Source organism: Choristoneura fumiferana, chromosome 28, assembly GCF_025370935.1.
Source record: "Choristoneura fumiferana chromosome 28, NRCan_CFum_1, whole genome shotgun sequence".
Classification (NCBI taxonomy): Eukaryota; Metazoa; Arthropoda; class Insecta; order Lepidoptera; family Tortricidae; genus Choristoneura; species Choristoneura fumiferana.
In genome coordinates this window covers 5,974,001-6,001,993 of record NC_133499.1, presented here as the reverse complement: position 1 = coordinate 6,001,993, position 27,993 = coordinate 5,974,001, and the positions used below count along the sequence as shown (strand labels likewise).

The window sequence follows — 27,993 nt, the reverse complement described above, 5'->3', positions numbered from 1 at the left end:
AACAACGAGAGGTGTCAGTTCGATTTCGCACTGGTTCAACTCCAGTTGTTTTCGCGCTCTAATCATGAAGAAGTGTGACTGCATTGGACCTTCGTTGTTCCTATGTCCGTGCGGACGTGAAAAGGTTCAAGCTTTTTTTAACCTTTTCCAGAACCTAAATGATGATGAAGGGGGCGGGGAGCCATCTGAGGACGAGTATGATGCGCTCAACGACGAAACTTTCGGCCAGGGTAAGTGATAGTATTCTAAGAAATAGGTTTATATTAATTCGCATAACGTAATAATATGCCTAATTCAAATTGGCATAACTTTATTTCGCATAATTAATAATTCGCATAACCGAATTCGGCTCTAGTGAATATTGTTTTTCCGTCGTATTCTGTCGTATAAGTTCGTAATTTATCTTGTTTTCTCAATTAGACTTCAGTAAACCTCAGTAAGCTAGAGTGAGAAAGCAAGCTAAATACGAACTTCTCTGACAAAATACGATGGCAAAACATTATTTACCACATCTGTGCCCATAATGTTAATGCGCATAATTTAAATTGGCATAGCGATGAGTTGGCATAAATTTAATAAGCATAACGTTACTTTGCATCAGTATTAGAAAGTATAATGTTGATTATTTTCCCAATCCTACTAATTTACTTATTTTCCAGTCATACTGACAAAATGGTTGATTATTTTTACATAATTAAATCTCAAAAGTGAACTACTAAGAGAAATATCTATTATTGGGCTGTTACAAAAAATACCTACAACCCCTCTTCTATATTCGCCTAGTCGGTTTCGCCCTGACCCATCACTCACTTGATAATATTATGTGAATGATTTTTTTAATGACAATTAAAGTTACAGTTGAATAATGTTATGTTATTTAATTATTATGCTGAATAAGTGTTTTTAATTATTATGCCAGTCCAGTTCAATGTTATACCAAATCTTTTATGCGAAATCATATTATGACAATTAATGTTATGCGAAATAAGGGGCACACACGTAAGAAATCTTTCATCATCTCGACCTATACAAAGCGCAAAAAGAGGAGTGTTGTGTATAAGTTTGACGCCAATGTCTGTCCATCTGTCTGTCTATCTGTCTGCCTGTCTGTGGCATCGTAGCTCTCAAATAAATAAACCGGTTTCGATGCGATTTTTAACGTGAAAGTGAGGTTGTTGGTGGCGGTTCTTAGCTATGATTGATATACTTCAACCGTTTTTGAGATATTGAACTTTCAAATAACAGAGTCGGGTGGTTTTAACTTTTCTAAGTTGGTTAAGAGCGTTTATATCTGCTGAGCTGGCAACGTTGCACATTTCTTTTAGATTATTTCATAAAAATTGAATGAAAATTCAAAATGTTTTCTGATAGAACACTTCTTATAAGTTCAATGTGTCTACTCCAATAATTCATTATATTCCTTAAAAACGAATGAATGTTTATGACCGACCGGTTTTTAAAGAAAATAAAAGTCTATAACGAATAATTATTGGAGTAGGCACATTGACTTATATATTAAGAAGGGTTCTATCAGACAACATTATTAATTTTCATTCAATTTTTATGCAATAATCGAGAAAAACTAACAAAACTGCAACGTTGCCAGCTCAGCAGGTATAAAAGCTCTTAAGTTATTGGTCCAAAGGATATGAGCATTAATGAAATAACTCATTTTATAGTAATTTACAAATTACCTGTTATCAAAATTATTTAAATCAATAGCCTAATTAGCAATAACATAAGTATATAATTAAAATGTTGCTGATTCAAAGTCAAAGTTAAAGTCAAAATATCTTTATTTAATTTAGGCTATAACAAGCACTTATGAATGTCAAAAAAATCTACCACCGGTTCGGAAAAACCTCTTGACGGTTGAATAAGAGTACACATCGCGGGCGCAGAAGGGCTACTAATTCGAAAATCGATGTTTGTATCGTACCATCCCTCTCACTCGCATTAAATAATATTAGCGTCCGCGGGACGGTACAATACGACCTTCGATTTTCGAATTTCGTAGTAGCCCCTCGTAAAAAAAAATGGTTGGTGTTGCCAACGGGAACCGTTTGGTATATTTCCTTTTTTTTTAGCGGACGGTTTCGACTGGGAGTTGGAGCATGAGCAGCATGCCTCCCAGTTGGAGAGCAGTCGCCGGTTCAATGCCTCTATGGGGGACGCGAACGACCAGCTCGGTGAGTGATGCTCATTAGTGTCCGACCGAAGTTTCGGTTTCGGCCTAAAAGTCATGTTTCGGCCAACAAAAACATTCCACTGCCATAATTTTATAACGAAAATACAAACTGAAATATAGATGCACAGAAAAACCCGAAAAATAAACCAGCATTCCGTGCCGCGTGCTATACCGCTACGCCACCGCTTGACAACGGTACAGACACGGATTTCTCCTATGCACACATATCTCAGCCTGTTTTGTTTCTTATTTAGTCACTTAAGCAGCGACATCTATGCGGCACGGAATGCCGAGGACCTGGGTTCGATTCCCAGCGCTGGTCTTATTTTTCTGGTTTTTCTGTGCATCTATATTTCAGTTTGTATTTTCGATACGGGTTTTACGGGATGACCGTAAAAGTAACAAAAAATTTGGAATTGAAATAAAAAATACAAAAAGATTCCAAAAAACCAATCATAATTTTATAAGTCATAATGCAATGTTTGTCATAATTTTCCTTTCAAACTGGTGTAATTAATGCGTAGAGGGACTTCATATTAAATTAGCTTTGGTTCTAGGACGATGTTAGCCTTTTTGGCAGACTGCTTACTTCGTTTTAAAGCTATATCTTTGTCAGACCAACTATTCATCAGCCTAAATCGCGTTATGCCTAATTGTCATAAATACCTACAACATAAATCAGAGGCATATATTTTCAGCAGCATTTCGCAGGGCTCCTGTTCCTAGGCGGTCTGCCTGTTTCGGCATAAAAACATGTTTCGGTCATTGCAAATACCATTAAAAAAGTGCAGTCAGCAGAAAAGCTAGTATTTAATAGTAGATTATGTCGTGGCCTGGAAGTAGGCAATCGCTGGCTGAGTATGAGTATTAAACGGACTCGCCAGCAATTGCTGTTCCAGCCGAGACTAATATAAAGCTTTTCTCAAAAATGGTGAATAATTCTGAAATAGAACAAAACTTTTTCTCAAAATATATTGTAAAATTTTAGTTTTATTCCAATATTTTTCTTATGTTTCCCGCTTTTTTTCATTAAAAATAAACTGCAGGTGTATTTTTCCACCGAAAACACCACAAGCTATTTCAGACCCAATAGAAAAAGTCCGGAGTTCCAACAAAATATCTGATACCGGCCATTAGACTTGGCTGTATACGACTTGTGCCAACATTTCCATGGCCTTTTTTAACTTAAAAAAAATGTGACTGATTGCAGGCGCGCTAATTCATTACTGTCGAGCTAGCGCGCCTGCAATCTTTTTAACTTTTTAATTTTTCGCTGACCATAAACTATGCACTTCACCTTCTGATATGTAAAGAATAATGTCAACTTTTACGGACATTTTTGAGAAAAATATTTTTTTATCTACAGAAGCGTCTCTATCCCAGCTAGTACTGGATGAAGGGGCCGGCTCCGCAGCGCTGGGCTCCAGCGTTTGGCGGCACGATGTACCCGTTTTCCCCGCGCACCCGGTAAGTTCGACCTTAATAATGAGCGTAGCGAGGGTTTCAATGTTTAACAGTATAAAGTCACCTAAAACCCGGCCGGCGTTTTACCTCTTAAGCGTCGTTAAGCCTTTAAAAAAAAGTACAGACGAATTGAAAACCTCTTTTTTGGAAGTCGGTTGAACACTAATTTACAGGCTAAAAAAACAACTATCGGTAATGTCTCTTTACCTTTTAGCTGTTTACATCTTAGTATGAATAATAATTGTATGTGTGTCTGTTTTAAGCCGGCGTCGTCACTTAAGAACTTGTGCACGGTCGAGGAGTTGGAGCGTCAGATGCGCCAGAAACAACAGCAGCAGTATCCCGCGCAGAACTATTACCAGGTGGGTTTTTATTGAGCTGAAATGGAACTTTGTCGTATTATTTATAGCTATGACAGTTTCGCGACTTAAAACTCGAAATATCGAAGTTGTAACAAAACTTAAATATAATAAGAGGAAGCATATATCTTGACCTAATAGAAGACAAATGTATTTTTATCGACCTACCCTTGCACTTGAACATTATTGTTTCAAAAGAATTGAGATCATACTTCAATTAAAAAAACTAAAATTCCCACTCTTTTTTACAGCCAAGATTCCCTCCAGTAATACTCCAGAGACCGCCAGGACTCCAGGCGCCGGTGCCCCTCCCCTTCGCCCCCCAAAACATGCCGATCAACCCACCCATGAACCAAATGATGCCCAACAACCTCATGGGTCCCGGCAACCAGATACCCAACCAATTGGGTCAAGTCAACCACCCATCCGCGAATCAAACCGTGAACCAGTTCATGCAAAACTCAAACCAGATGAACTTTCAGAACAATTTGCAGAATAACATGCACCCTATGCATATGGGGAACATGATGAATCACCACGGCAACCATATGGGTCACGGTAACCAGATGGGGCAGGGTAACCAAATGGGTGGCAACCAAATGGGCGGTAACCAAATGGGTGGCAACCAAATGGGTGGCAACCAAATGGGTGGCAACCAAATGGGTGGCAACCAAATGGGTGGCAACCAAATGGGTGGTAACCAGATGGGTCAGGGTAACCAGATTGGTGGCAATATGGTGCCCAATGGCAACCAGTTTGGGCCGGGCATGAACCAGTTTCCCCATATGATGCAACCAAGAATGATGCCCCCTCCTGGCATGCCGATGCCTCGACAGAACTTTAACCCTAATGTGGGTCAATTCAACCACAACTTTCGTGTAAGTATTACTTCTACAAGCTTTTATTTAACTTGCAATATTTGTTAGTTCGGTAAAAAAAAACATGCTTGATTAAATCAATATTTTTAAAATTTGGTACACATTTGTATTGACGACAAAAAGTATATTTGTCAAGGAAGCTTGTATTAAAAATTCCATCCATCACCCCGGCCTGTATAAGTCCCACTGCTGGACAGGACACAGGCCTCCTCTCGAAATGAGAGAGCTTTCGAAGTTGAAATTAGTTTCTAATAGTTAAAAATAGGCAGCAAAAAAGCTTAAGTATGTTAAAAATGTAACAAAAACTTGTTTTTTTTTTGTTTGGGTCGAATCTTGCAAATTCATTTTGACCCAGTTCCTGTGGTGGAATTGACTTGAAATATGGTAAACATTATGTTGGTTGGTTGGCAATGCAAGTATGGTCGAACCATTTGATTCCTGACCCACTGTAGAAAGTCTCTATGACTTTTTCTACGAAGAGGTTCCACAGAGGGCCACGATTCAGTTGCTTCGATAGTACAGTCAGCAAAAAAACTTGTATTATCATATGACATTTATAAGAAAATCTTATTTTTAGACAATCCAAATTGTTTTTCGGTACAAATAGTACATTACTGCAGAGGCCGGGAAAGAAAGGCTTGCAGGCCGAGTATGTATAGACCGGATAGGTATACGAGGCTGGCATGTTCTTTCACGCCGAGGCTTGTATAGTGCTTTTCTCAAACATGCACTAAAAGAAATAAAAACTCCTAGAAATCAATGTTTTATTCGTAAGAAAACTAAAATTGTACCAGACTCAAATTATAACTACCATAAAACCGCAAAATAATCCCAATAAAATAAAATTGCTATAAAATATGTAGATATAACGGACTGCAAAAATAAAAAATCACGTTTCTAAACGAAACTTTTGAAATGACAATGGAACTTACTTGCAAAATGGCTAAAGCCCAAGTCCAGTCAATAAAAAAAAAGACAATGACACTTGTCAATTTTCCCGCCAAAACTTTTTTTTTCATTGTGTTTGCTGTTCGGCTTTTAGGGCCATATACACGAACTGCAGCCCATTTAATCAGCTACATTAATACTTTATTATGTAAATTAAATTGTAATTTGACGTAAAACGCGTCGGCAATATTTATATATTTACATTTAGAATATTCATAGTCCTGTGAATTTATTCAGTAACTAATAAATGAACCTTAGACATTCAGATTATTAATTTCAAGTCGTGTATAATGGCCTTTATCGTGGATATTTGACGTTTTCCATTAATAAATAATAATAAATAAATATCACGGGACAATTCACACCAATTGACCTAGTCCCAAAGTAAGCTTAGCAAAGCTTGTGTTATGGGTACTCAGCAACGGATAAATATAATTATATAGATAGATACATACTTAAATACATATTAAACACCCAAGACCCGAGAACAAACATTCGTATTTTCATACAAATATCTGCCCCGACACGGGAATCGAACCCGGGACCTCAAGCTTCGTAGTCAGGTTCTCTTACCACTAGGCCATCTGGTCGTCTAAAATTGAAACAAAAGACTGTTGTCTTGCAGGCCTAGGCCTGCAACAGTACATTTTGAAGCCTGTTTTATGGAACACAACATAAACATTACATAGCATGTTTGAGAAAATGTTTTCTTTTTTACAGCAATGTCTTAATTTTTGGTGTAAATTTTTTTTTCAGGGTCCAGCCATCCAGCAAAAACCTGAGCCTAACCTAATGATGCCCAAACCCCAATCGCCGCCCAAGAACAAAACCCCCACTAAACTCGTAAAGAGCAGAGTGTACAACAACTCTAAGAACCAGCCGAACATGACCTCGCAGAACTTGGTTCAGCTCATACAGAACACTCATCCGATGCTGCAGTTCAACAATAGTTTTCATAATGCAAGTCACCATCCAATGTTGAATAGATATGGGAATGGACAGTTTAATAACATGATGTTTAACCAACGTGTTAACGGGAATTATGGGAATAATAATATTGGGTGAGTTTACAAGCTTTTTACCGGTTACTACAGGGATGGGGATGCGGCCCGCGACTATCAAACGAAAATCAAGAGAAGATTTCGTATTGTTAGAAATTTCATTCACATTGGCAACGGCCAAATTAGTGTTTCAGAAAATACATATCAATATTTGTATTTCAGTAAATAACATAGCCAAAAATGCAACAACTTGGCCCGCCATATATTTCGTTAGTATGTATTGGCACGCCAAGGAAAAAGTTTCCCTATCCCTGGCTTAGTATCATTTCGCCTAAAAACCAGCTGGTCTAAGTAGCAATGAGGCTACCGTTTTTGCGCTCACCAGTTGGCGCCACTGTAGACAAAGGTCCTGCCTAAAGTATAGTGGTTAGTTTGTTATTACGCGCGTGAAAACAAAATTTACATTTAAATCATATTTAATAACTTAAAACGGTATAAAAATATCGAGCATGCCACAGTGTTGCGTAGTCCCGTTTTGTTGGGAAAAAAGGGAGGACAAAGGTTTCCGAAAGATAAAACTGTATCAAAACACACATTCATTGCCCCGTAACGCAAATTTGCCATAATTAATTTCAGGTATTGCAAAATCACAAAATTATTCTAATTATAAGTAAACCCGCGTAGCGCACCCAAAAACAGTGACATTTCGGAGACCTCACGCTACACTAGCGCCTCTAGCGGCGAATTCATACGTGATAGCCCTCATTGCTTGGTCTAAGTAGCAGGTGGTCTAAAAATATATTCAATGGGCCCTCGCCGACGGCGACTTTTTGCACGCGCGTTAGTCGCATTTGCAACGCGTTACAGCGCGAACGTGTCGGACGACATCGGGGAAAGAATCGCTACAAAAAGTCGACGTGGGCGAGGGCTCTATGACTTAAAGCACGCGGAGCTCCTATTCCGCGCGGCTGAAGCGTTTTAATACAATACTAACTAAATGCAATGACGTATCTATTCCATGTCTGGATTTTGGTTTGAAAATATCAGTATTATAGAATTTTGAATCTGTAGCCCAACATCCTGGGGTGGGCACGGCCCACCCGCCCCCCTCCCTCCTCTATATACGCCTATGCTAAATTGACAACAAATTGATAAATGTTCGTAATGTCCCGTACCAAGAAAATTTTGCCCTGGTACTGCTAAAAATTGATTGACCCTTAACTTCTTTTGACCTGTTGAACGTTTTCTTAATGAGGGCTATCGCGTATGAATTCGCCACTAGATAGATCTCATAGTTTTTGGGTGAGCTACGCGGGTTTATTTATAATTAGAATAATTTTGTGAATATTTTGCAATATCTGAAATTAATTATGGCAAATATGCGTTCCGGGGCAATGAATGTCTGTGTTTTGAGACAGTTTTGTCTTTCGGAAACCTTTGTCCTCCCTTGTTTTCCAACAAAACGGGGACTATGCAACACTGTGGCATGCTCGATATTTTCATGGTACGGTTTTAAAGTGTATTAAATATGATTTTAATCTAAACTTTGTTTTCACGCCCGTAATAACAGACTTTGAAAGCCATACTTAAAAACCTCACGCAACAGCGCGCCATCTAGTGAGACAAAAAACGATAGCCCAAAGTAAACAGAGATAAAAAATACACGGTGCATATCTTTCTCAGCATGCACATGAACGGCGATGACGTGTCGTCATTGAGCGATACTGACGAGTACGGCGGCCTGATGACGCAGAGAGAGAAGCAGTGGCTGATCAACATACAAATGTTGCAGCTTAACACCGGCACACCGTACATACACGACTTCTATTATACGGTAAGCGTCGTGATATATCCATACTCATATTATATATACGAAAGTGTGTTTGTATGTTTATCGGTCTTTCACGTTGAAACGGAGCGACGGATCGACGTGATTTTTGGCGTAGAGATAGTTTATGGGCCAGAGAGTGACATAGGCTACTTTTTATCCCGGAAAAATGCTCAGTTCCCGAGGGAACAGCGCGCGATAACCGAATTCCATGCGGGCGAAGCCGCGGGCAAAAGCTAGTATTATAAATGCGAAAGTGTGTTTGTGTTTGTCCGTCTTTCACGTCGAAACGGAGCGACGGATCGACGTGTTTTTGGCGTAGAGATAGTTTATGGGCCAGAGAGTGACATAGGCTACTTTTTATCCCGGAAAAATGATCAGTTCCCGAGGGAACAGCGCGCGATAACCGAATCCCACGCGTGCGAAGCTGCGGGCAAAACCTAGTCAATATATAAAACAAAGTCGTGTTAGTTGCGTCTTTTATAACTCAGAACGGCTGGACCAATATTTATGATTTTTGTGTTTTGTGAATAGGATAATAAGTATTAAAAACATTGGAAAATTGACGAAACAATAAAATAGAAGGAAAAACATTTTTGTCATACAAAATGTTCATGGGTTTCGTTACTCAGTTATATAGGCCACATTTTTTTTTATTCGTCTTGATGGCAAACGAGCAAGTGGGTCTCCTGATGGTAAGACATCACCACCGCCCATAAACATCTGCAACACCAGAGGTATTGCAGATGCGTTGCCAACCTAGAGGCCTAAGATGGGATACCTCAAGTGCCAGTAATTTCACCGGCTGTCTTACTCTCCACGCCGAAACACAACAGTGCAAGCACTGCTGCTTCACGGCAGGATTAGCGAGCAAGATGGTGGTAGCAATCCGAGCGGACCTTGCACAAGGTCCTACCACCTGCAAACATCCCCATCCCCACATAATTACAATAAGTTAGTTATTTTATATATGTCTAGAAAAATATTCACTTAAAATAATTGATATGGCCACAGATTGGCAAAACAACGTTGGTTGATGGTTTGGAAACGCAATTGGATCCGGTAGATGGCGCTGTTGTTTGTATGGTATCATAATTTATTTTAATGTAGTATTTTTTCGGGCAGTATAACGCGTCGGCCGGGTCCGCTAGTTATAAATATAGGACGTCCACTCTTGGTCATTTATTTATTTTCCAATAAAAAAATTGCAGTATTAGGCAAAGGCTAGACGTGTATTAAATACTGCGATCCATCAATATGATCCATACTGATGAAAGATTTCAGTCTTACATTTTTTGCTTCATAAAATAAGTTTTTTTTTACAGGTATTCTTAGAGAGGCAATCGCAGAAAGAGAAGGAAGGCGTCAAAGAGGCGCACAAGGCGAACCAGCAGAACCATCCGTTCTATAGTGGCGGTGAGTTGCACATAAATAAATAATAAATATCACGGGACACTTGACATCGAATGACCAGAGGCCTAACGTTTCTGACGCTCGCGATCGCAATCATCATCATCATCATATAGGCCATAGGACGTCCACTGTTGGACATAGGCCTCCCCCATAGACCTCCAGTTGCCTCGGTAGGAATCCAACGCTGCGCTTGCCGATCCGCGGTCTCAATTCGAGAACCTTTCGGCCCCAACGGCCATCTGTTCTCCGTGCTATATGGCCTGCCCATTGCCACTTCAACGAGCTAATGAGGGCTATCGTTTTTTGTATTTCTAGATGGCGCCACTGTTGCGTGAGGTTTTTAAGTGTGGCTTTCAAAGTCTGTTATTACGGGCGTGAAAACAAAGTTTAGATTAAAATCATATTTAATACACCTTAAAACCGTACCATAAAAATATCGAGCAACCATAGTGTTGCGTAGTCCCGTTTTGTTCGAAAAAAAGGGAGTACAAAAGTTTCCGAAAGACAAAACTGTCTCAAATCACCGTAACGCATATTTGCCATAATTAATTTCAGGTATTGAAAAATATTCACAAAATTATTCTAATTATAAATAAAACCCGCATAGCTCACCCAAAAACTATGAGATTTGACATTTCGGAGACCTCACGCTACACTAGCGCCTCTAGCGGCGAATTCATATGCGATAGCCCTCATTCGCTTGGCTATGTCGGTGGCCCTTGTTCTTCTACGTATCTCCTCATTTCTGATTCGATCCCGTAGAGAAACCCCAAGTATAGCTCGCAATCAAATGACAGATTTCGCATACGAAAACTTTGTGCCCTGGTCTGATTGATTAATCTGTCATCTCCCAGGATAACAGGATCAAAGGAATTTGGGCACAAATTTGTGCCTCTGGGAGAGGACAGGTTAAAAAAAGAGGCGGATTGACAGCTGTCAGTTGTCAAATGTCGCCATACAACGACACATACGTACGCACAGACGTACACACACGTACATGAAAAAAATATCCATCTCCAGGAGTGAGCTACATTATAAGTACTATCGATAAAAAATATAATATAGACCATCTTAGAAAACTTGAGGCACCCAATTCTACGCAGACAGAGTCGCGGGCAACAGCTAGCGTAACATGTTTTGATTGTTTGTCTGTCTGTACACAGGTGTCAAGCAAGAAACGCACACGAGGGAGCGCCACAACTCTAACCGGCACAACTCCAGCAGCGAGGACGCGCCGCCGCGCGCGTACGTCCCGACGCAGTTTGAGAATTCCCTCGGGAAACTACAGGTTAGTTATCATAAGGCGGCAGCTACACTGATAGTCTAAGATCCGAACTTTGAAGATCTTCACCGGTCTGATAATAGAATGAAATTTATTTTATAATAAATTGAGTATTTTACAAAATATATTAGAAATGGATTTGCTAAAAAAATCCTGGACAGGCTATTTTAAATTATTAAAAAAAAAAAGATTTTTAATAAATTTTTGTTGCATCATCGAGATAATAAGACAATTTTACATTAACTTAAAAGTATAATACATATAGAATAGTAGTCGTTGGGTTTGCTATTGTTTACCTGGACGAACTACTGGGTTGCCAGGTATAAACTTTACCAGTTATTATGTCGATGCCAGTTACTTTCATTTGATTAGATAATAGAACAAATTGTATATCAACGTAAGCGCTGTTTTATTGTGAACACGTTGATATACGGGTTGTCTGCATTTACTTAAAAATATAAAAAAAAAAAAAATTGTCTGTCCAGGATTTTTTAGCAAAGCAATTTCTAATATATTTTCTAAAATATTAAATTTATTATAAAAACACATTTAATTCTATTATCAGACCGGTGAAGATCTTTTCAAGTACGGATCTTCTACTATGAGGCAGAGACGAGCGGAGAGGAGACGTGTGGGGATGGACCAATCAGATCGTCTCCGAGATGTTGATTTTAAGTGGATTTCATAATATGATTGGTCGATCTTAAGGTGGTTTTCCACCGGCGAGTCGAGACGAGAATTGTATGGCAGCGCCCGCGGCGGCTCGCGGCGGGCGCGCGAGAATGCATACAAATTTCAATTCTCGTCTCGCCTCGCCGGTGGAAAATCACTATTACACGTCTCCTCTCCGCTCCGCTCGGCTCCGCCTCAGTGGAATGGTACAGACGGACAGCATTTGGACTACGACCGTGCAGCCAGCTTGCAGTCGGTGTGCGGTTAACAGGACTGGACGGCAACCAACTGCAGCAAAACTGCACTTGAACTGCCATTTTGCAGCTTGGTTGCAGTTCAAACACTGACCGTCTGTACCGGCCCTAACGCTCTGACGGGTATTGACCATCTCTTTTTAACGTCATCCTATTGTGACAGAAAGAGGTGCTGAAAACGATCGTAATTGGAGGTTTGCTTTACATTGCTTGGACTCTATGGTCTGACTCTTTTTCTTTCTTCCAGTGCGGCAGTGTAACCGCTCCCAGGAAGATAATCGACGTGGAACTGGTGGCCGGCAACGAGCCTTCTTCTGCTCGGCCATCGAGAGCCTCTAGTGTCGCCAGTACGACCAACCCGGCAGAGGTTAGTATAAGGCTCCGCGCCGCGGGACTCCTATTTCACATCTCTACTATCCATACTAATATTATAAATGCGTGCGAAAGTGTGTGTGTTTGTCCATCTTTCACGTCGAAACGAAGCGACGGATCGACGTGATTTTTGCCATAGAGATAGTTTATGGGTCAGAGATTGACTACTTTTTATCCCGGAAAAATGCACAGTTCCCGAGGGATCAGCGCTCGATAACCGAATTCCGCGCGGGCGAAGCCGCGGGCAAAAGCTAGTGGATAATAATACTATTCAAATATTCAAAGTTATTTATTGCCAAAACATAGTAATTAAAACAGATATTAGTGGACCATGGTCTCCTTATGGTTTACCTACCACTAGCCATGTAATAATTTTTATTATTTGGTCCTATGTAGAGTTAAAAAACTTCTATTTTCTGAGGTGAATTAAGAGCGTTTATACCTGCTCAGCTGGCAACGTTGCATTTTTGTTAGTTTTTCTCGATTATTCCATAAAAAATTCATGAAAATAAGTTAATGTGTCTACTCCAATAGTTATTCGTGATAGACTTTTATATTCATTAAAAACGAATTAATGTTTATGACCGGCTTTTAAAGGAAATAAAAGTCTATTACGAATAATTATTGGAGTACACACATTAACTTACATATTAAGAAGTGTTCTATCAGACGACATTATTAAATTTCATTAAATTTTTATGGAATAATCGAGAAAAACTAACAAATATGCAACGTCGCCAGCTCAGCAGGTATAAACCCTCTTAAAATAATGAAAATGAAAACAGTATATTTCAAAAGATCTTCTTTATCAAGATATTCATTATCATTAGAAATGTGTTCATATTTTTTTTTATTCCGTAATTCAAACCATCTTTTGAAAATAAAAATATTTGGCAACAAATATAATGTTTATAATTTAGTAAGAACGGGGATTTCGTGCCTTGTCTATCTGTGCCTTGTATAGCGTAGTCTAGGCGGTTTAGGTGGATTTGCTTATTAAGGTGCGTACCCACTAGGTACATGTGTGTGTAGTGACTACACCGTATCATGGCATGACCGCAAAAGGAACGTGTCAGGAACGGAATGTCAAGCGCATACATGACACGCGACAGTGACGGTTGGTTACGAAACGTGCTATAGTGGGCATAGTCTCATTCTTTCGATACAAAGAATATATTTTTGCCCGAGACGTTCCTATTACGGTCATGGTATGATACGGTGTAATGAGGAAATACTTTTAAAATTACTGTCAAACCAATTCTTCGGATTCTTCTCAGCAGAGGTTTTTCCGAACCGGTGGTAGATTTTTTTTGACATTCATAAGTGCTTGTTATAGCCTAAATTGCATAAAGATATTTTGACTTTGACTTTGACTTTGAGTGTTTTATCGCATTCAGTTACTAATTTATCATTTTCTAAAGAAAACTTAATTTTGAAAACAAAATTTGGCTGTCAAGTTTTTTTTGAGATTGAAAAACATATATTTTCTATTTAGTTAACTAAATAGTCCTATGCATAATGTTAGTGTGGATTTGGTCGCAGGTGCCGAGGGAGATGCGGAGAACGAAACAGCTGCTGTTGGACATCGAAGCGCTGTATCTGATACTGCTGAGGCTCGAGGAACTCAATGATCCGCTGGCGATATCCAACGCGCTCATACTGAAGGTAAGATCATACAATACAATACAAAGCGATACAGAAAAACAGGTACACAGAAAATTACAATAAAGGTGATTTTCCACCGGCGAGGCGAGACGAGACGAGGCGAGGCGAGAATTGAAATCGCACTGACCCTTTTCCACTAGAAATTTACGTTAATAGCTATCGCGAGTCCACATGAGCCCGCACGAGAGTCACCGCGAGAGTTAATAAGTGGGTACTCCATGAACACAAAAGAGCCGTGCAACCATCTACGTCACGCACAAAGAAGATACTTAAGTAAGATAAGGACAGTTGCAGAGGTCGCGCTTCGTGTTCATGGCTAGTACTATATACTTTTATCTATATAGACATATAGATAAATTAATACTTAAATACACGAGAACACATTCGTATTATTCATACGAAAATCTGCACCGGCCGGGAATCGAACCCGGGACCTCAAGCTTCGTAGTCAAGTTCTCCAGCAATTGGCCATCCGGTCGTCATTCAATTTAATTGATGGCTCTAATGATAACGCGTGCGCACCCGCGGGTAAGCAAACCTATTAATAATTATAAATCATTTACAGGAAAGAGAAGAGAAGCAGAAGCAGTTAGAGTTGGCGCAGAAGGAAGCAGAGAACGAGCTAGAAGAAGACTCGAACCTGTTCCTGAGGAACATAGAGTCTGTCCAGCGGAGGCCGAAGCAGGACAGTCCGAAGAGCGAGAGCATTGACAAGAGACAGGTAGAGCTTTAGACGGTTGCTGTCCCTTTTTGGATTTTTGGCTCTTCTGACGCCAGGGCGAATGTTGTTTCGCAGATAGAATATTCACAGACGTTTCTTATCAGTACTGATATTATAAATGTGAAAGTGTGTGTGTTTATATGTTTGTCCGTCTTTTTGGCATAGAGATACTATATCGGCTAGACTCTTACAGCCTTATTCATAAAAAATCCTTAATTGAGGCTTGATCGGTCTATTACTTAGCAGACTGATTAAGCTTGTTAGACGGTAGCCAAGAAGTATGATTCATAAACGCTTGCCGGATTAGACGGGTTATGTTGGCCATCTTGACAAATCAAAGACAAAAAATGGCCTCATCGAGAATTAAAAAAAATGACCGCCAAATAGCAGGAAAATGCTAATTTTTACGAAGACACGAGCTTAGTTTAGTTTCTTGCGACTTTAAAAATGAATGCCACCTAAAAAAGGAGTGATAATTGGACAGTGGTATATTTCAGAATTATTATTATTATTATTATTTTAATTTATGACGGTGGAAGCTACACTTCCACTGAACGTAGATATAGTTTTGTCACTAAGGGACCCCATACATCCCTGTATTATTACTATTATTTTTTGTATTTTTTTCTTTAATTGTATACTGCAGTTTTTAAGTATTTTATTTGTAATTATTTTATTTTTAAAGAAATGACTTTCTGCCAAGTTTCTTGCAGCGCATTCTTCTTGGCAATGATGGTCTTTTCGAAAGCGCTGGTAGTTTAAAAAATGACGTGTAAAAGTGCCCATTGCGGCCTATTTACTGAATAAATGATTTGAATTTGAATTTATATCTTTGTTGCTGGTTGTATACTAAAAAGTCGATTGACCCGTAATACGTACTCCAGGTGGTGAACCTAGCGGTGTCCCAGAAGCCGGCGCCGGTGAAGAATCTCCTCGACGAGGACCGGGACGAGCTGGTCGAGCGAATGTTCGCGGGGCTGCTCGCCGGCGATCGGATCGCGCACATGCTCGCCGTCAGAAAGGGAAAGGTACAATACAAATATTCAATTTGACTCGCAAATATGATAAAAATTGGTGGTGCTGGAATTAAGGACATCGACTCATTAACGCCCTCAGTCTTTGACTTCGGGCTTCTAATAGACTCTCGTTTGTAATTCCTTATTTGCCGCCTTGACACAATGTACTATTTTTTCACATTAGGGTATTTTTAATTTTTGTTGAAACAGTAACTTTCATGATGTCACTACTGTGGAGGCAACAATTCTTTGGAATATTAAAAAAAAAAAAAAATCTTACAAATTAGTATACTTTTTTTTTATTTTTTTTTTTTTTATTCGACTGGATGGCAAACGAGCAAGTGGGTCTCCTGATGGTAAGAGATCACCACCGCCCACAAACATCTGCAACACCGGGGGTATTGCAGACGCGTTGCCAACCCAGAGGCCTAAGATGGGATACCTCACGTGCCAGTAATTTCACCGGCTGTCTTACTCTCCACGCGGAAACACAACAGTGCAAGCACTGCTGCTTCACGGCAGGATTAGCGAGCAAGATGGTGGTAGCACTCCGGGCGGACCTTGCACAAGGTCCTACCACCTGCAAACAATTACAATTACAATTTTACTCGCAAATATGATAGAAACCTTGTATGTTGCTGAAGGTACTGGTACGAACGTTGCGTCATTAAAGCTTCTAATGCGGGATTTACACTCGCCTCGCGCCTCGTCTCGTATCTCGACCCGCGGCTCGCGTGATCGATGTTTAATGAGCTTCCTGTTTACACTCGTGGCGAGTTCAGTTGTCTTTGAGCTTACATCCTGCACAGCACAAGGCTCAAACTCAAATGAAGCGAGCGCGCGATTGTAAACACCAAGTTCGCGTTCGTCACGAGGTCCTTTGACTCGTGCTCAAAAACCGCTCCAAACGCGAGCGCTGCGAGGGGCGAGTCTGTTCTGACTCTCACCTCGTACCTCGCCTCGCGCCTCGTCTCGCGACTCGTACGCGAGTGTAAATGTGGCATAATAACACAATACCCCAACAATAATTCATTTTCGGAATTAGATATATTCAACCTTTCTCTTAACAGGTTTAAAGCTGCCCTGTTAAGACATTAGTTTCGTTTTGTTCGTTTTGTTCATCTAAATTATTGTTTAATAGGTCATTTATATTCTTTGTACGTGTTACTCTACTGTATAATTTAATAGTGGCATACTTGCTGGTCTATGTTTCGTTTAAGTCTTATTTTCTTAAGTTTTTTTTTCTATATTGTACCGTTTTTTGCCCAAATAAACATTAAACATTAAACATAATAGACTCGTAGATAACTCCTTATTTACCGCCCTTGAGACAATGTACTATTCGCGCCGCTAGATGTCTCTAACCCTTGGCGTGTGTTCAGGCGTTGATCGCGCGTTTCCTGTCCCTTGCGGCGGCGTCGCACGCGCGCGTCCGCGGCGTGTGGTCGCGCGTGCTGCGCGCGCTGCCGCTCGCCGCGCGCCGCAACGACGCTGGTCTGGGCCTGGCCGCGCTCGCGCCGCACTACCGCAGGTAAACCATCGACAAGTCCAGCTGTCAGTCAACAAGTCTGTTCGTCGTGAGGGATCGAGTCGAGAGCGGTTCGTTGTATTCACAGAGAGCGGGTCGGACCATTTTCGGTATCAGCACACGCAAACTGCCAATTGTGGATTATTGTCGTGGCCCGGAAGAAGGCAATTCCTGGCTGAGTATGAGTATTAAACAAGCCAGCAATTGACAAGATTTCATATTTCTAAGACTATAATTTGATTCGTTCTCTGTATTCTGTTTGGAAAGAGAAAAACGCTGATATTTTTAAAATTTCGCTACAACTATTAATTAATTTATTACAGATGTGCATTCTAAAAGGGCATAACTCCAAAACCACCACACAATAGATCCATTACTTTTGTCTAGACTCTTGAAAAAAAGACGTTGCATAGACGTTGTCAAAATGATGACGGCTCCTTTTTCTGGTGAAAAAGGCAAACGAAACATATCCATTCTGTGGTAGTGTTGGCAAATTCAGACATATTTTTTAAATTTTTTTGTGTTTTATTAAATATGGAGAAATCAATTATAATAAATATTTTTCCATGTTCAGGAAACAAAACTCTTTCGATTCCAGCCGAGACTAATATAAAGCTTTTCTCAAAAATGGTGAATAATTCTGAAATAGAATAAACTTTTTCTCTAAATATAATAACATTTAATTTTATTCCAATATTTTTCTTATGCTTTCCCGCCTTTTTTCATTAACAACTGCAGGTGTATTTTTCCACCGAAAACACTACAAGCTATTTCTGACCCAATAAAAAAAGCCCGGAGTTCCAACAAAATATCTGATACCGGCCATTAGACTTGGCTGTATACGACTTGTGCTAACATTTCTATGGCCTTTTTACCTTTTTAAAAATTTGTGACTGATTGCAGGCGCGCCTGCAATCTTTTTAACTTTTTAATTTTTCGAAAATACAAACTAACACATGGATACACAGAAAAACCAGAAAAAGAGCCAGCACTGGGAATCGAACACAGGTCCTCAGCAATCCGAGCTGCGTGCTATAACCCCTACACCACTGCTGGACAGGAATCCAGATACGAATTTTTCCTATGCATACATATCTCAGGTTGCTTATTTCTACTATGCTACTTAAGCATTAGCGACATCTATGTTTCGTCGACAGACGTCACACTCTTTCGGAACTAACCGCTCACGCAGACAAGAGATGTCGCTACTAAGCAATCAAATTATGATTTGTTTTTGGGGTCTTTTGGATATAATAATACTTTTTCGATATGGTTTCACGGGATACCCTTAAAAGTAACAAATTTGGCGTTGAAATAAAAAATACAAAAAGACTCCATAAAACCAATCATAATTTTTAATTTTTCGCTGACCATTAACTATGGACTTCACCTTCTGATATGTAAAGAATAATGTCGATTTTTACGGACATTTTTGAGAAAATTCACTTGTGTACGTCGCACGCGGCATCATTGGACAAGAGGCGGCGCGTGCCAGGGCGGCGCGATCCAAACACCGCCAGTTGCCGCTCTGTCCGCGCCCGGCCGGCTACCGACCCGCACCCGTTGTCTGTCAAAGTCAAAATATCTTTATTCAATTCAGGCTATAACAAGCACTTATGAATGTCAAAAAAAACTACCACCGGTTCGGAAAAACCTCTTTTGAGAAGAATCCGGCAAGAAACTCAACGAGGCATATTTTTGTGTCTGTGTGTGTTTAGAGAGGCGCCCCGAGACTAATCAGGCTGGACCACCAGTATCAACTACCAGATTATTGTATTGTCACCAGATTTACATAAGTATGCCAAGTTTTAAGTCAACTCGACCACTGGAAGTGGGTCAAATTTGACTTGCAAGATTTCACCCGCACATGGGTCAATCAACCATTTTAGTAAAGCTTGTTGTTGTTGGTAACGTCTTCTGAGTTACTTATTAAAATTATGATTTTATGGGGTACGAATTCAAAGTGAGGACTTAAGACAGTTTAAAGTCAATTCCCTCACGGCTCATCTCCTAAGCTTGCTAGTAGTATAATTGCAAATATTTTTAATAGAACCATATGTATGTCTTTTTTGTAGATATATCCAGGCTTCGACGGGATGGTCGGCTGTCTTGGAATCGTGCAGTCTGCTCGCCGAGGCGTTGGACCCCGCGAGGACGCCGTATGTCCTGACTTCGTCGGTAAGCTGGAGTATTTGTTTGTTTGTTATGGGTTAGTAACACTTTTAAAAAACCGGCCAAGAGCGTGTCGGACACGCCCAAAATAGGGTTCCGTAGCGATTACGAAAAAAATAAGTAATGTTTTTCTAAAGATTTCGTATTTTATACGGAATCTTCCAAGTTTAGGTATATTTTATACCTTAGGCTGCTATTTACTCTTAAACTACTAATAATTCTCAAGCAAACTTAACCGTTATAGTTTTCCTTGAAAGTTTGATATACTTACTACCATTCTGAATTTTTTCAGGTTTAGATTTTAGAGGGGGGGCGCTCGATTTTAATGAAAATTTGCACTTTAAATTTGAATATTTTGCAAACAAATCACTGAATTGAAAAATCGTTTCAGCAACCCCTTAATGATTTTAAAACACCTGTCCAACGATACCCCACACTAAAAGATTGATTGAGAAAAAAAAAACACCCCCACTTTACGTCTATGGGAGGTACAATATATTTTTTTTTTAATTTTTATTGTACCATTTTGTCGGCATAGTTTACATACATATTCGTGCAAAATTACAGCTTTCTAGCATTGATAGTTCCTGAGCAAAGCCGCGACGGACGGACAGACAGACAGACAGACAGACAGACAGACAGACAGACAGACAGACAGACAGACAGACAGACAGACAGACAGACAGACAGACAGACAGACATGGCGAAACTATAAGGGTTCCGTTTTTGCTATTTTGGCTTCGGAACCCTAAAAAGCAGCTGGTCGAAATAGCAAGTGGCCCTTCCGACAGATTGTTCGGTTCATTGACAAAAAATACGTCGTAATTGAGTTTTTGTGGCAAAAAATAGTATATAGTACAAAAAGAGCATAAAACTAGCCACTTTACCCACGACGTTCATATAGCCAACCGAGCCGGTACGGCGAGGGTGAATAGACACGTTGAAGGGAAAATAGCCTTAATACTCTGCTTTTCACTTAGATTGCGAGGAAATGAAATAGCAACAGTCGAAATAATTGTTCACTTTCTATGTACCTTTTATTTTTAATGGCTTTATCGATTTATTTTGATTGATTTCATTGATTTTTAGTTTTAAATAAATAAATGCTTCTTCTTTTCTTGGAAATTCTTGGATATGTTTCATCAATATCGGTTCTGCCGGGGGTTAAAAATTAAACTCAACTTTTTTTCAACAGTTAACCCTGAGCTGCGTGTGCGCTATGATAGAGAAAGCCACTTTACTAGTGAACACACCCGAGGCCACCTCCAGCGAGCGCCAGTGGTCCAAGTTCCTCAAGACCCTGACGCGGGCGCTCAAGTATACGACCCTCGTCGTGGCCCGGCCAGTGGTGCCGATGCCGGAGGGCAAACTGATGCATCACCTGAAGCAATTGGAGGGCCGGACCACTATTGAGATACTGCAGAGGGGTGAGTCAAACTCAAAATATCATAATTCAATTTAGGCTGTAACAAGCACTTATGAATGTGCAAAAAAACCTACCACCGGTTCGGATAAACCTCTGTTGAGAACAATCCGGCAAGAAACAGGGTTCGGAAATATCCGATATTTATGATATATATCCGATATATATCAAAAGTTTGATATATATCCATTTTGTATGAAAGCCATATTATTATTTGTAAAATAAATTAAGTAAAATTGTTTCTGCATTTTATCAATTACTTTCTTTGTAAAAAATAATAGAATAAATACAACAAAAACTTACTCTTTCGTAAGGAAATTTTTCTGACACGACTGACGCCATTAACGCCGGCAGAAGTGTTGCCATTAATGGATTAGAACCTACTATTAGGGAGTATCTTTTAACTACTCCAACGCCATCTACATTTGGGAAGTAGAAACTCAGTAAAAAGGCCAAAAACTATAGCCAAAAAATACTTAATAATACCAAAAAATTTCAACCAAATATATATATATATATATTATCTCTATATACAAATATATATATATATATATATATATATATATATATATATATATATATATATCATAAAAATCATTTGATATATATCAGATATGTATTGGATATATATCATGATATATATCCATTGATATATATCCTCGAACCCTGGCAAGAAACTGAACGAGGTATATTTTGTTTAAACATTTACAATATTATTGTTTGTTAAAAAAAAAACAGCTGTACGGCTACTGTTGGTCAAAATTGTTGGAAAAGACCCCCCCCATGTTGGAGAAAGGTCTCGTCTGATCTTAGACTTACGCCCTACTATACAGGGTGTAACATTCAGATCGGTCAGTATGGGAAAGTCAACTATACGACATACGAAGATCTGTTCTTCGGAACCATGTCGTCGATTTTAGTAGCAAGAAAAACTGCATTCATAGATTTAAAAAAAACTTGTACTTTGTTGTAAACGGGAATCAAGTCCGGTTTATTTGAAAAATTAAGCAATAAATGTTACTATGAAACACGATATCTGAAATGAATAAAATGCATTGTACTTGTTTCATATTTAATAATGTAAGTTTTATTTTTCAAATCGTTCAGGTTCAGGTTTTTTTTTTAATGTTTGAATGCAGATTTCCTTGTTACTAAAATCGATGACATGGTTCCTAAGAATAGATCTTAGTATGCGTTATAATTTCAGACTTATCCATACTAACCGATCTGAATGTTACACCCTGTATAAGTATATGCGATACGTGTTTAGCTAGTGAGTTTCCGGCCCGGGTGGGGCATGAGCGGGGTTGAGGAGGGTATGTATACTATAACAAAAACTTTCTTTCTCCAGGCAAAAGCGCAGAATTCGCGGACCTATCGAAGGCGGATGTGACAGAGCAACTAACAAAACACCTGTGCTGATGGTGCGAACAGCGCAAGACACCGCCAGAGCGTCACGCCTCGGAGCGTCGCAAGACGTCGCGTCAACGTCGCGGAGGGAAAAGTCGGAAGTGGAATTGAAGCAACGTGTTTACGATATTTGCTGTTTTAACGCATGTCGTCTATATACTTTCTCAATCTCGTATCAACCCGAATTGTATACAACAAATCAACATTCTATCATCCTACTATTATAATTGTGAAAGTTTGTGAAGATGTTTGGATTTTTGTTACTGAATCACGCAATAAAGGCTCAACGGATTAACATGAAACTTGGCGTACAGATAGACAAAGATCTGCATTGAGACATGAGACACTTCATATCCCGGTAATGCGTTCCCGTGGGATAATATTTTAAGTAACAAGAACAGAGGGCGCTGTCCAAGAACGTTGACGTACCGTACCTCGGCTCTCAAGATGTCGTGTTAACTACGTTTGCAATCAATAGATGGCGTTGTGCAAGCGAACGTTGTCGTTTCAAATTGTTACCGTAACCTTTTCAGGCCAAACTCTAAGACATTCATTTATTGCGTTGTCATGATAACAAGAATCGTGTAAGTAAACGTATATTTCAAAAATTGCACAGGCATTATATACAACAGTTCAGTTAAGACGGTATTAAGCTATTTCTAGCGCGGGCGAAGCCGTGGCTTAAGGCTAATAAAGACGATTCTAAAGCAATTTAATGGCCAGATACGAGGTTGAGGAACTAAGCGGTCGATATGAGGGTGTCTGACAGGCTAGGTGGCGCTAGTGTCGCGACGTTTGACTTTGACGTCTGCGTCACGTTTGTGATTGGTTGAATAAAGGTAAGGCCACATGAAATCGCTCGACGCTCGTTTCCAGTGTCAAATCTGGTCACGCGACATACAGCGATAAAGATGAAAATGTTGAGCTTTATCGCTGGAAAAAAAACCTCTTCAATTTCGGCAAAAACACTGTTATTTATTTTTTACCATTCACTCCAATTTATTTTCTTTGTACCACTGTCACGACTGCTACTAAATGAGATTAAGAAATCAGCTTCCAAGACCACGATCAATCCTGTAAGAAGCCAGCTAGTCGCTGCTGCTCGACGCGGCGACTTGACGCTACTTTTTTCGAGTCGCAGGAAATTCAAAATCACTTTCAAAATGGGGTCACGTGACCAGATTTATCGCTGCAAACGAGCGACTAGCGACTGCACGGGGGCACCCTAACTAAATGGGCCAATCGCAGCAAGACTAACGTCAGACGGACGTCTATACTAACGCCATCTAGCGATATTTTGTCTGTCGAGAAAACTTGCTGCGTACAACGTTCTACCTTACATTTTGTGGTACTATTGGTTGCATAATAATCGGAAAAGTTTGATGGACAAAAACTACGAGCAGGTACTTTAATTTTACTAATAGCGATTAGAAAGAGTAAATATTACAACACCTGGTGGGGCTACTACGAAATCGTTGTTCGTATCGTACCGTCCCTCTCACTCTCGTATTAAATGGTATTAGCGTCAGCGGGACGGCAACATACGAAGTTCGAATTTGCACCTCGTAGTCTAGAGCTTGGGTCTTATCACTTATTTTAAAAGGGGGCTAAAGGGGGAGGGAAGGCGGGAGGGGAGTTGGCCTTTATAGGATCACTGTTGTCCGTCCGTCCGTTGGTCTGTCAAGACCCTTTATCTCGGGAACGCGTGGAGGTATCGAGTTAAAATTAAAACCATATATATACAGAAGTCCACAGTCCCTTGAAGCTGTGAAAAAAAAAACAATATTCTAAGTTAACGAAAAAAAAAAAAGATACGGCCGTTTATGCCGCAAAAAACGTATATTTCGACAACCGAGGGAATCAAAATTTGTAGGGTATTTTCCGTTGACCTAGAACTATGTAATTTGGACTGGATATTCATAAATACCTTTACATTTGTACGGAACCCGCGGTGCGGGAATCCGACTCGCTCTTGGCCGTTTTTTTAAATATGGTTGACAATTAGATTAAAAACTTTTACAGGTAATATCGGTCAAACTATCCAAACCCTGCCGAAATATTCTAGAATCTGAAACGGACTGTTTTAAGACGCTCTGTATAATCGTGTCATCCAAAATGGCGGAACGCTATTAGTAATATTGAAGTACGCAGACCGTAACGTATGTCAAATGTTCTCAATGAATGGTTGAATGGTAATAGAGACACTAGATCGTCACTAGTTATTGTCATGTCACTGTTGTTTTATCCAGGCACAAGGTTTTCCCTAAAAATATGTGTGGTTCAAAACATGTATAGCTACCAAGAATTTCCTGTACTATACGTATGCTATGCCTATCCAATTTATTAAAAGTGTAACAAACCGATTTAATCTAAATTCTTGTTTAAACACCACACTGGATCGAATCAATAACACATTTATCTATAATTCGTCTCTTTTAACTAGATGTCTGATCACTTTTTTCACCAAAATTAACTTGATTTCAATATTTATTTTTTTTCATTTGAAAAACCTTCGTCAAAATCTGACGTTATTTCTTGATTGAAACATGTGTATAATCTGTAGTAGCATAGAGTAGCGTAGAGATGGTGGAAAATTGACATTTTAAAAATCGAAATTCGCGGATGAATAAGCGATTTTTATTTACTTTCCTTAAAATTAAAAAAAAAAATGTTATCTGCTTTTTATAATTGAATAAACAGTCTTTGGAGTTAATCAAGTATTGTTAATAATAAATATAGACAAAAATACGTTTGATCTATTCAATTAATAAATAATTGATTTACTGAACTGATTAATTGTTCTGCAATAGGTTCTAGGTTTTCACATCACTAAATGTCTAATGTCGGGTCGGGTTAATGTCGTCTACGTTTACGCTTGTCATAAATTGGATTGGAGTACAATATACCCTAAAACGTCTAGGATCATCAGACATATTTTTATGAAATGACAAATTACTTGGTCGACTATTATATAAGACATTCGTTTCCAAAAACATCAGTTTGCTTGAAAATATTTGCTGTTAAAGATATCCGTTCTTAGTTCAATTTATTTTCAAATGCATATACATATTGTGGATGTTTTCAGAACGGATATTTTTGGAAACTGGAATTAAAATCGCTTCGAATGCAATTAGTGACTAAATATCGTGTTAAAAATATATTTAAAATGATTTGATCGTTTTTTGACATTGGATTGGGTATTGCCGCTACCAATGGTAGACATTACTTACCATCATGTGATTCTTGCTGGTTTGCATCGTGGAATGCATCAATTATCTTGACAACTGTAATTTTGTTTAATTATTGTATGTTTTAATCACAATTTATCATTTACAGAGCTCGAAAAAGGTGAGCTGTCATAACTGTCATGTGTAGATAGTAATATGGATACACCCTGACAATTAATATTTAAAACGAAACAAAACTTTATTATGATTAAACTAAAATTACAATGCATTGCTAAACGAGTGCTGACTAATTAAAACTGACTTCCCACTTAAGGGGGCTGCAACGGAGTTGTGAAAAACCAAACGCATCCCGTATATTCTAATTCAGTTGTGCTCGTTTTAATCGCGAATTCAAGCTCGCAGTAGAAAAGTAGTCTAAAATAAAATAATTTCGTTACTATCATTATAGTAACGAAGTTGTGTAGGTAATTTCATTAAATTACACATGAGACAACTACCATTAAATGGGTATGTCCATCTTATGCAAACTGAAAACCGCTCACCTTTTCCGAGCTCTATCATTTATGTATATTATGTAACTATGTATGTATTACATAACTAGTGTTTATGATTTTATGTAAAAGGTAATGGCATTTTCAAAGACAATTTCACTCACTGATGAATAAGAAACGCCGTAAAACTGGATACTTTTTTCAAGCTTTAACGTGATTTTGACATGAAAGACGCGGTTATTGGAACATCCAATTTGTTCAAAATATTCCTTCTCGAAAATATCTGTCATTTTAAGACGAGTTTCTCAATAAACTGGCTTTTTAAACATCCGTTGCTCAAAACATCCACTACGACCGTCCGATATCACATTAGTTTCCAAACGGATCTAGTATGCATGTTTTTGGTGAATGGATGTTTTGTGGATATTAAGGGAATTGATATTTGCTCTGGATGTTTCAGAAACTGACCTATCGTGTCTGAATTAGTGGCATTGTCTTGTCCAGTGTACGTCATATATTTAAAACCGAGCTCTGTTGTTCACTGTAACAAAATCGAGCCAGTAATATTTGAGCACTGTCATCAAAACTCGAGGCTTCATTTTCTAACGTACGTAATGACAATCATTTTCACCGCTTCTCTCTGTCACACGGGATAGAAATAGATGGTGAATCGTTAGACAGTACCGCCTCTGGTTACGTGTCATACATAATATGTGAAAAAAAAGAGATTTTTCCTGTTTATATAAGTTGAAGTCACTTAAGAGTCATAATTACGAACATATAATTTTCCATATATCTAGTGTATAAAAGATACAACTCAATATTTTACGTAAGGGCTCAGAATGTATCGAAAATGTCTATATTCTATTATTTTGAACTGGAAAGACAATTTGTCTTGTTATTATCTGTTTTTTTTAAAGATCAAAAATAATAGAGTATAGTCCCATCGATTTTTGATACAAAAAACCGGTTTGATTGATGTTCAAATTATTATTATGTAAAAAATACATTTGGTTAATTATTTCTACTACGCTCGCAAAAATTAAACTAATATATGTTTTTTATTAAAAATTAGTGACTTTATTGCGCGAAAATATGTATCTTATTTTATTTTACGAAAAAAAATACTAAAAAATTGGTTCCTTGGGTCGTATTTAGTACATGAATAGAATGAAAAAAAAAAACTGGCGATATATTTGAAAACATTTTTAAATCATTTATTCATTTATTTGTGTAAATATTAAGAGATAAAACAAGGTAACTTTAGATTTAGTTTTTTTTAATTTAAAGTCGCTTATATCATAGAGATATGTCATAGCACTGGGTTAATATAAAATATATAAAAAAAAAATATCCATTGAATTTTGAACTATGGAGGATATATGTTTTCACTCCGTAAAAGTTCGTGGATTAAAAAAAAACTCGAGGCCCGACTTTTTATTTACTATTAATTCAGAGCGAGAATTATTTTTGAATTCGCTTCTAAAAGAGTTGGTCCTCTGGGCAAATCACATTACGCCATTTGTTAAAACCTAATGTGACTAGCTTGAATTAATGTAAAAAAAAAAACTTTTTTCTCAATAAAGAAATGACTCGAAAATTTTAGACAAAAAGAGTCCATTTAAGTAGTAACTTTGCGCAATATTTGTAGAAATAACTCAATGTTTTGCTTTAAATATCGAATGTATTGGTAATTGTAAAAAAATGACAAAATTATTTT

General features: G+C 38.6%; 1 protein-coding gene across 2 annotated transcripts in view; it reads left to right on the top strand.

The window, feature by feature from the left end:
- The window catches only part of LOC141443918 (uncharacterized), a 30,457-nt gene extending 5,554 nt beyond the window's left edge, over positions 1-24,903 (top strand). Inside the window, exons 2-18 of one of the 2 annotated variants that reach the window (XM_074109298.1) lie at positions 152-230; positions 2,088-2,189; positions 3,555-3,655; positions 3,916-4,014; positions 4,263-4,889; positions 6,594-6,898; positions 8,522-8,672; positions 9,992-10,082; positions 11,243-11,367; positions 12,535-12,654; positions 14,202-14,324; positions 14,890-15,045; positions 15,930-16,073; positions 17,444-17,592; positions 19,665-19,767; positions 20,957-21,188; positions 22,536-24,903. In XM_074109298.1, the coding sequence (XP_073965399.1) occupies positions 152-230; positions 2,088-2,189; positions 3,555-3,655; positions 3,916-4,014; positions 4,263-4,889; positions 6,594-6,898; positions 8,522-8,672; positions 9,992-10,082; positions 11,243-11,367; positions 12,535-12,654; positions 14,202-14,324; positions 14,890-15,045; positions 15,930-16,073; positions 17,444-17,592; positions 19,665-19,767; positions 20,957-21,188; positions 22,536-22,606 (2,778 nt within the window). In that variant the 3' untranslated portion in view covers positions 22,607-24,903. Of the gene's footprint in view, positions 1-19; positions 231-2,087; positions 2,190-3,554; positions 3,656-3,915; positions 4,015-4,262; positions 4,890-6,593; positions 6,899-8,521; positions 8,673-9,991; positions 10,083-11,242; positions 11,368-12,534; positions 12,655-14,201; positions 14,325-14,889; positions 15,046-15,929; positions 16,074-17,443; positions 17,593-19,664; positions 19,768-20,956; positions 21,189-22,535 lie in introns of those variants that run through there. The other variant, XM_074109297.1, reaches the window with a different exon arrangement.
- The last annotated feature ends 3,090 nt before the right edge of the window (positions 24,904-27,993 follow it).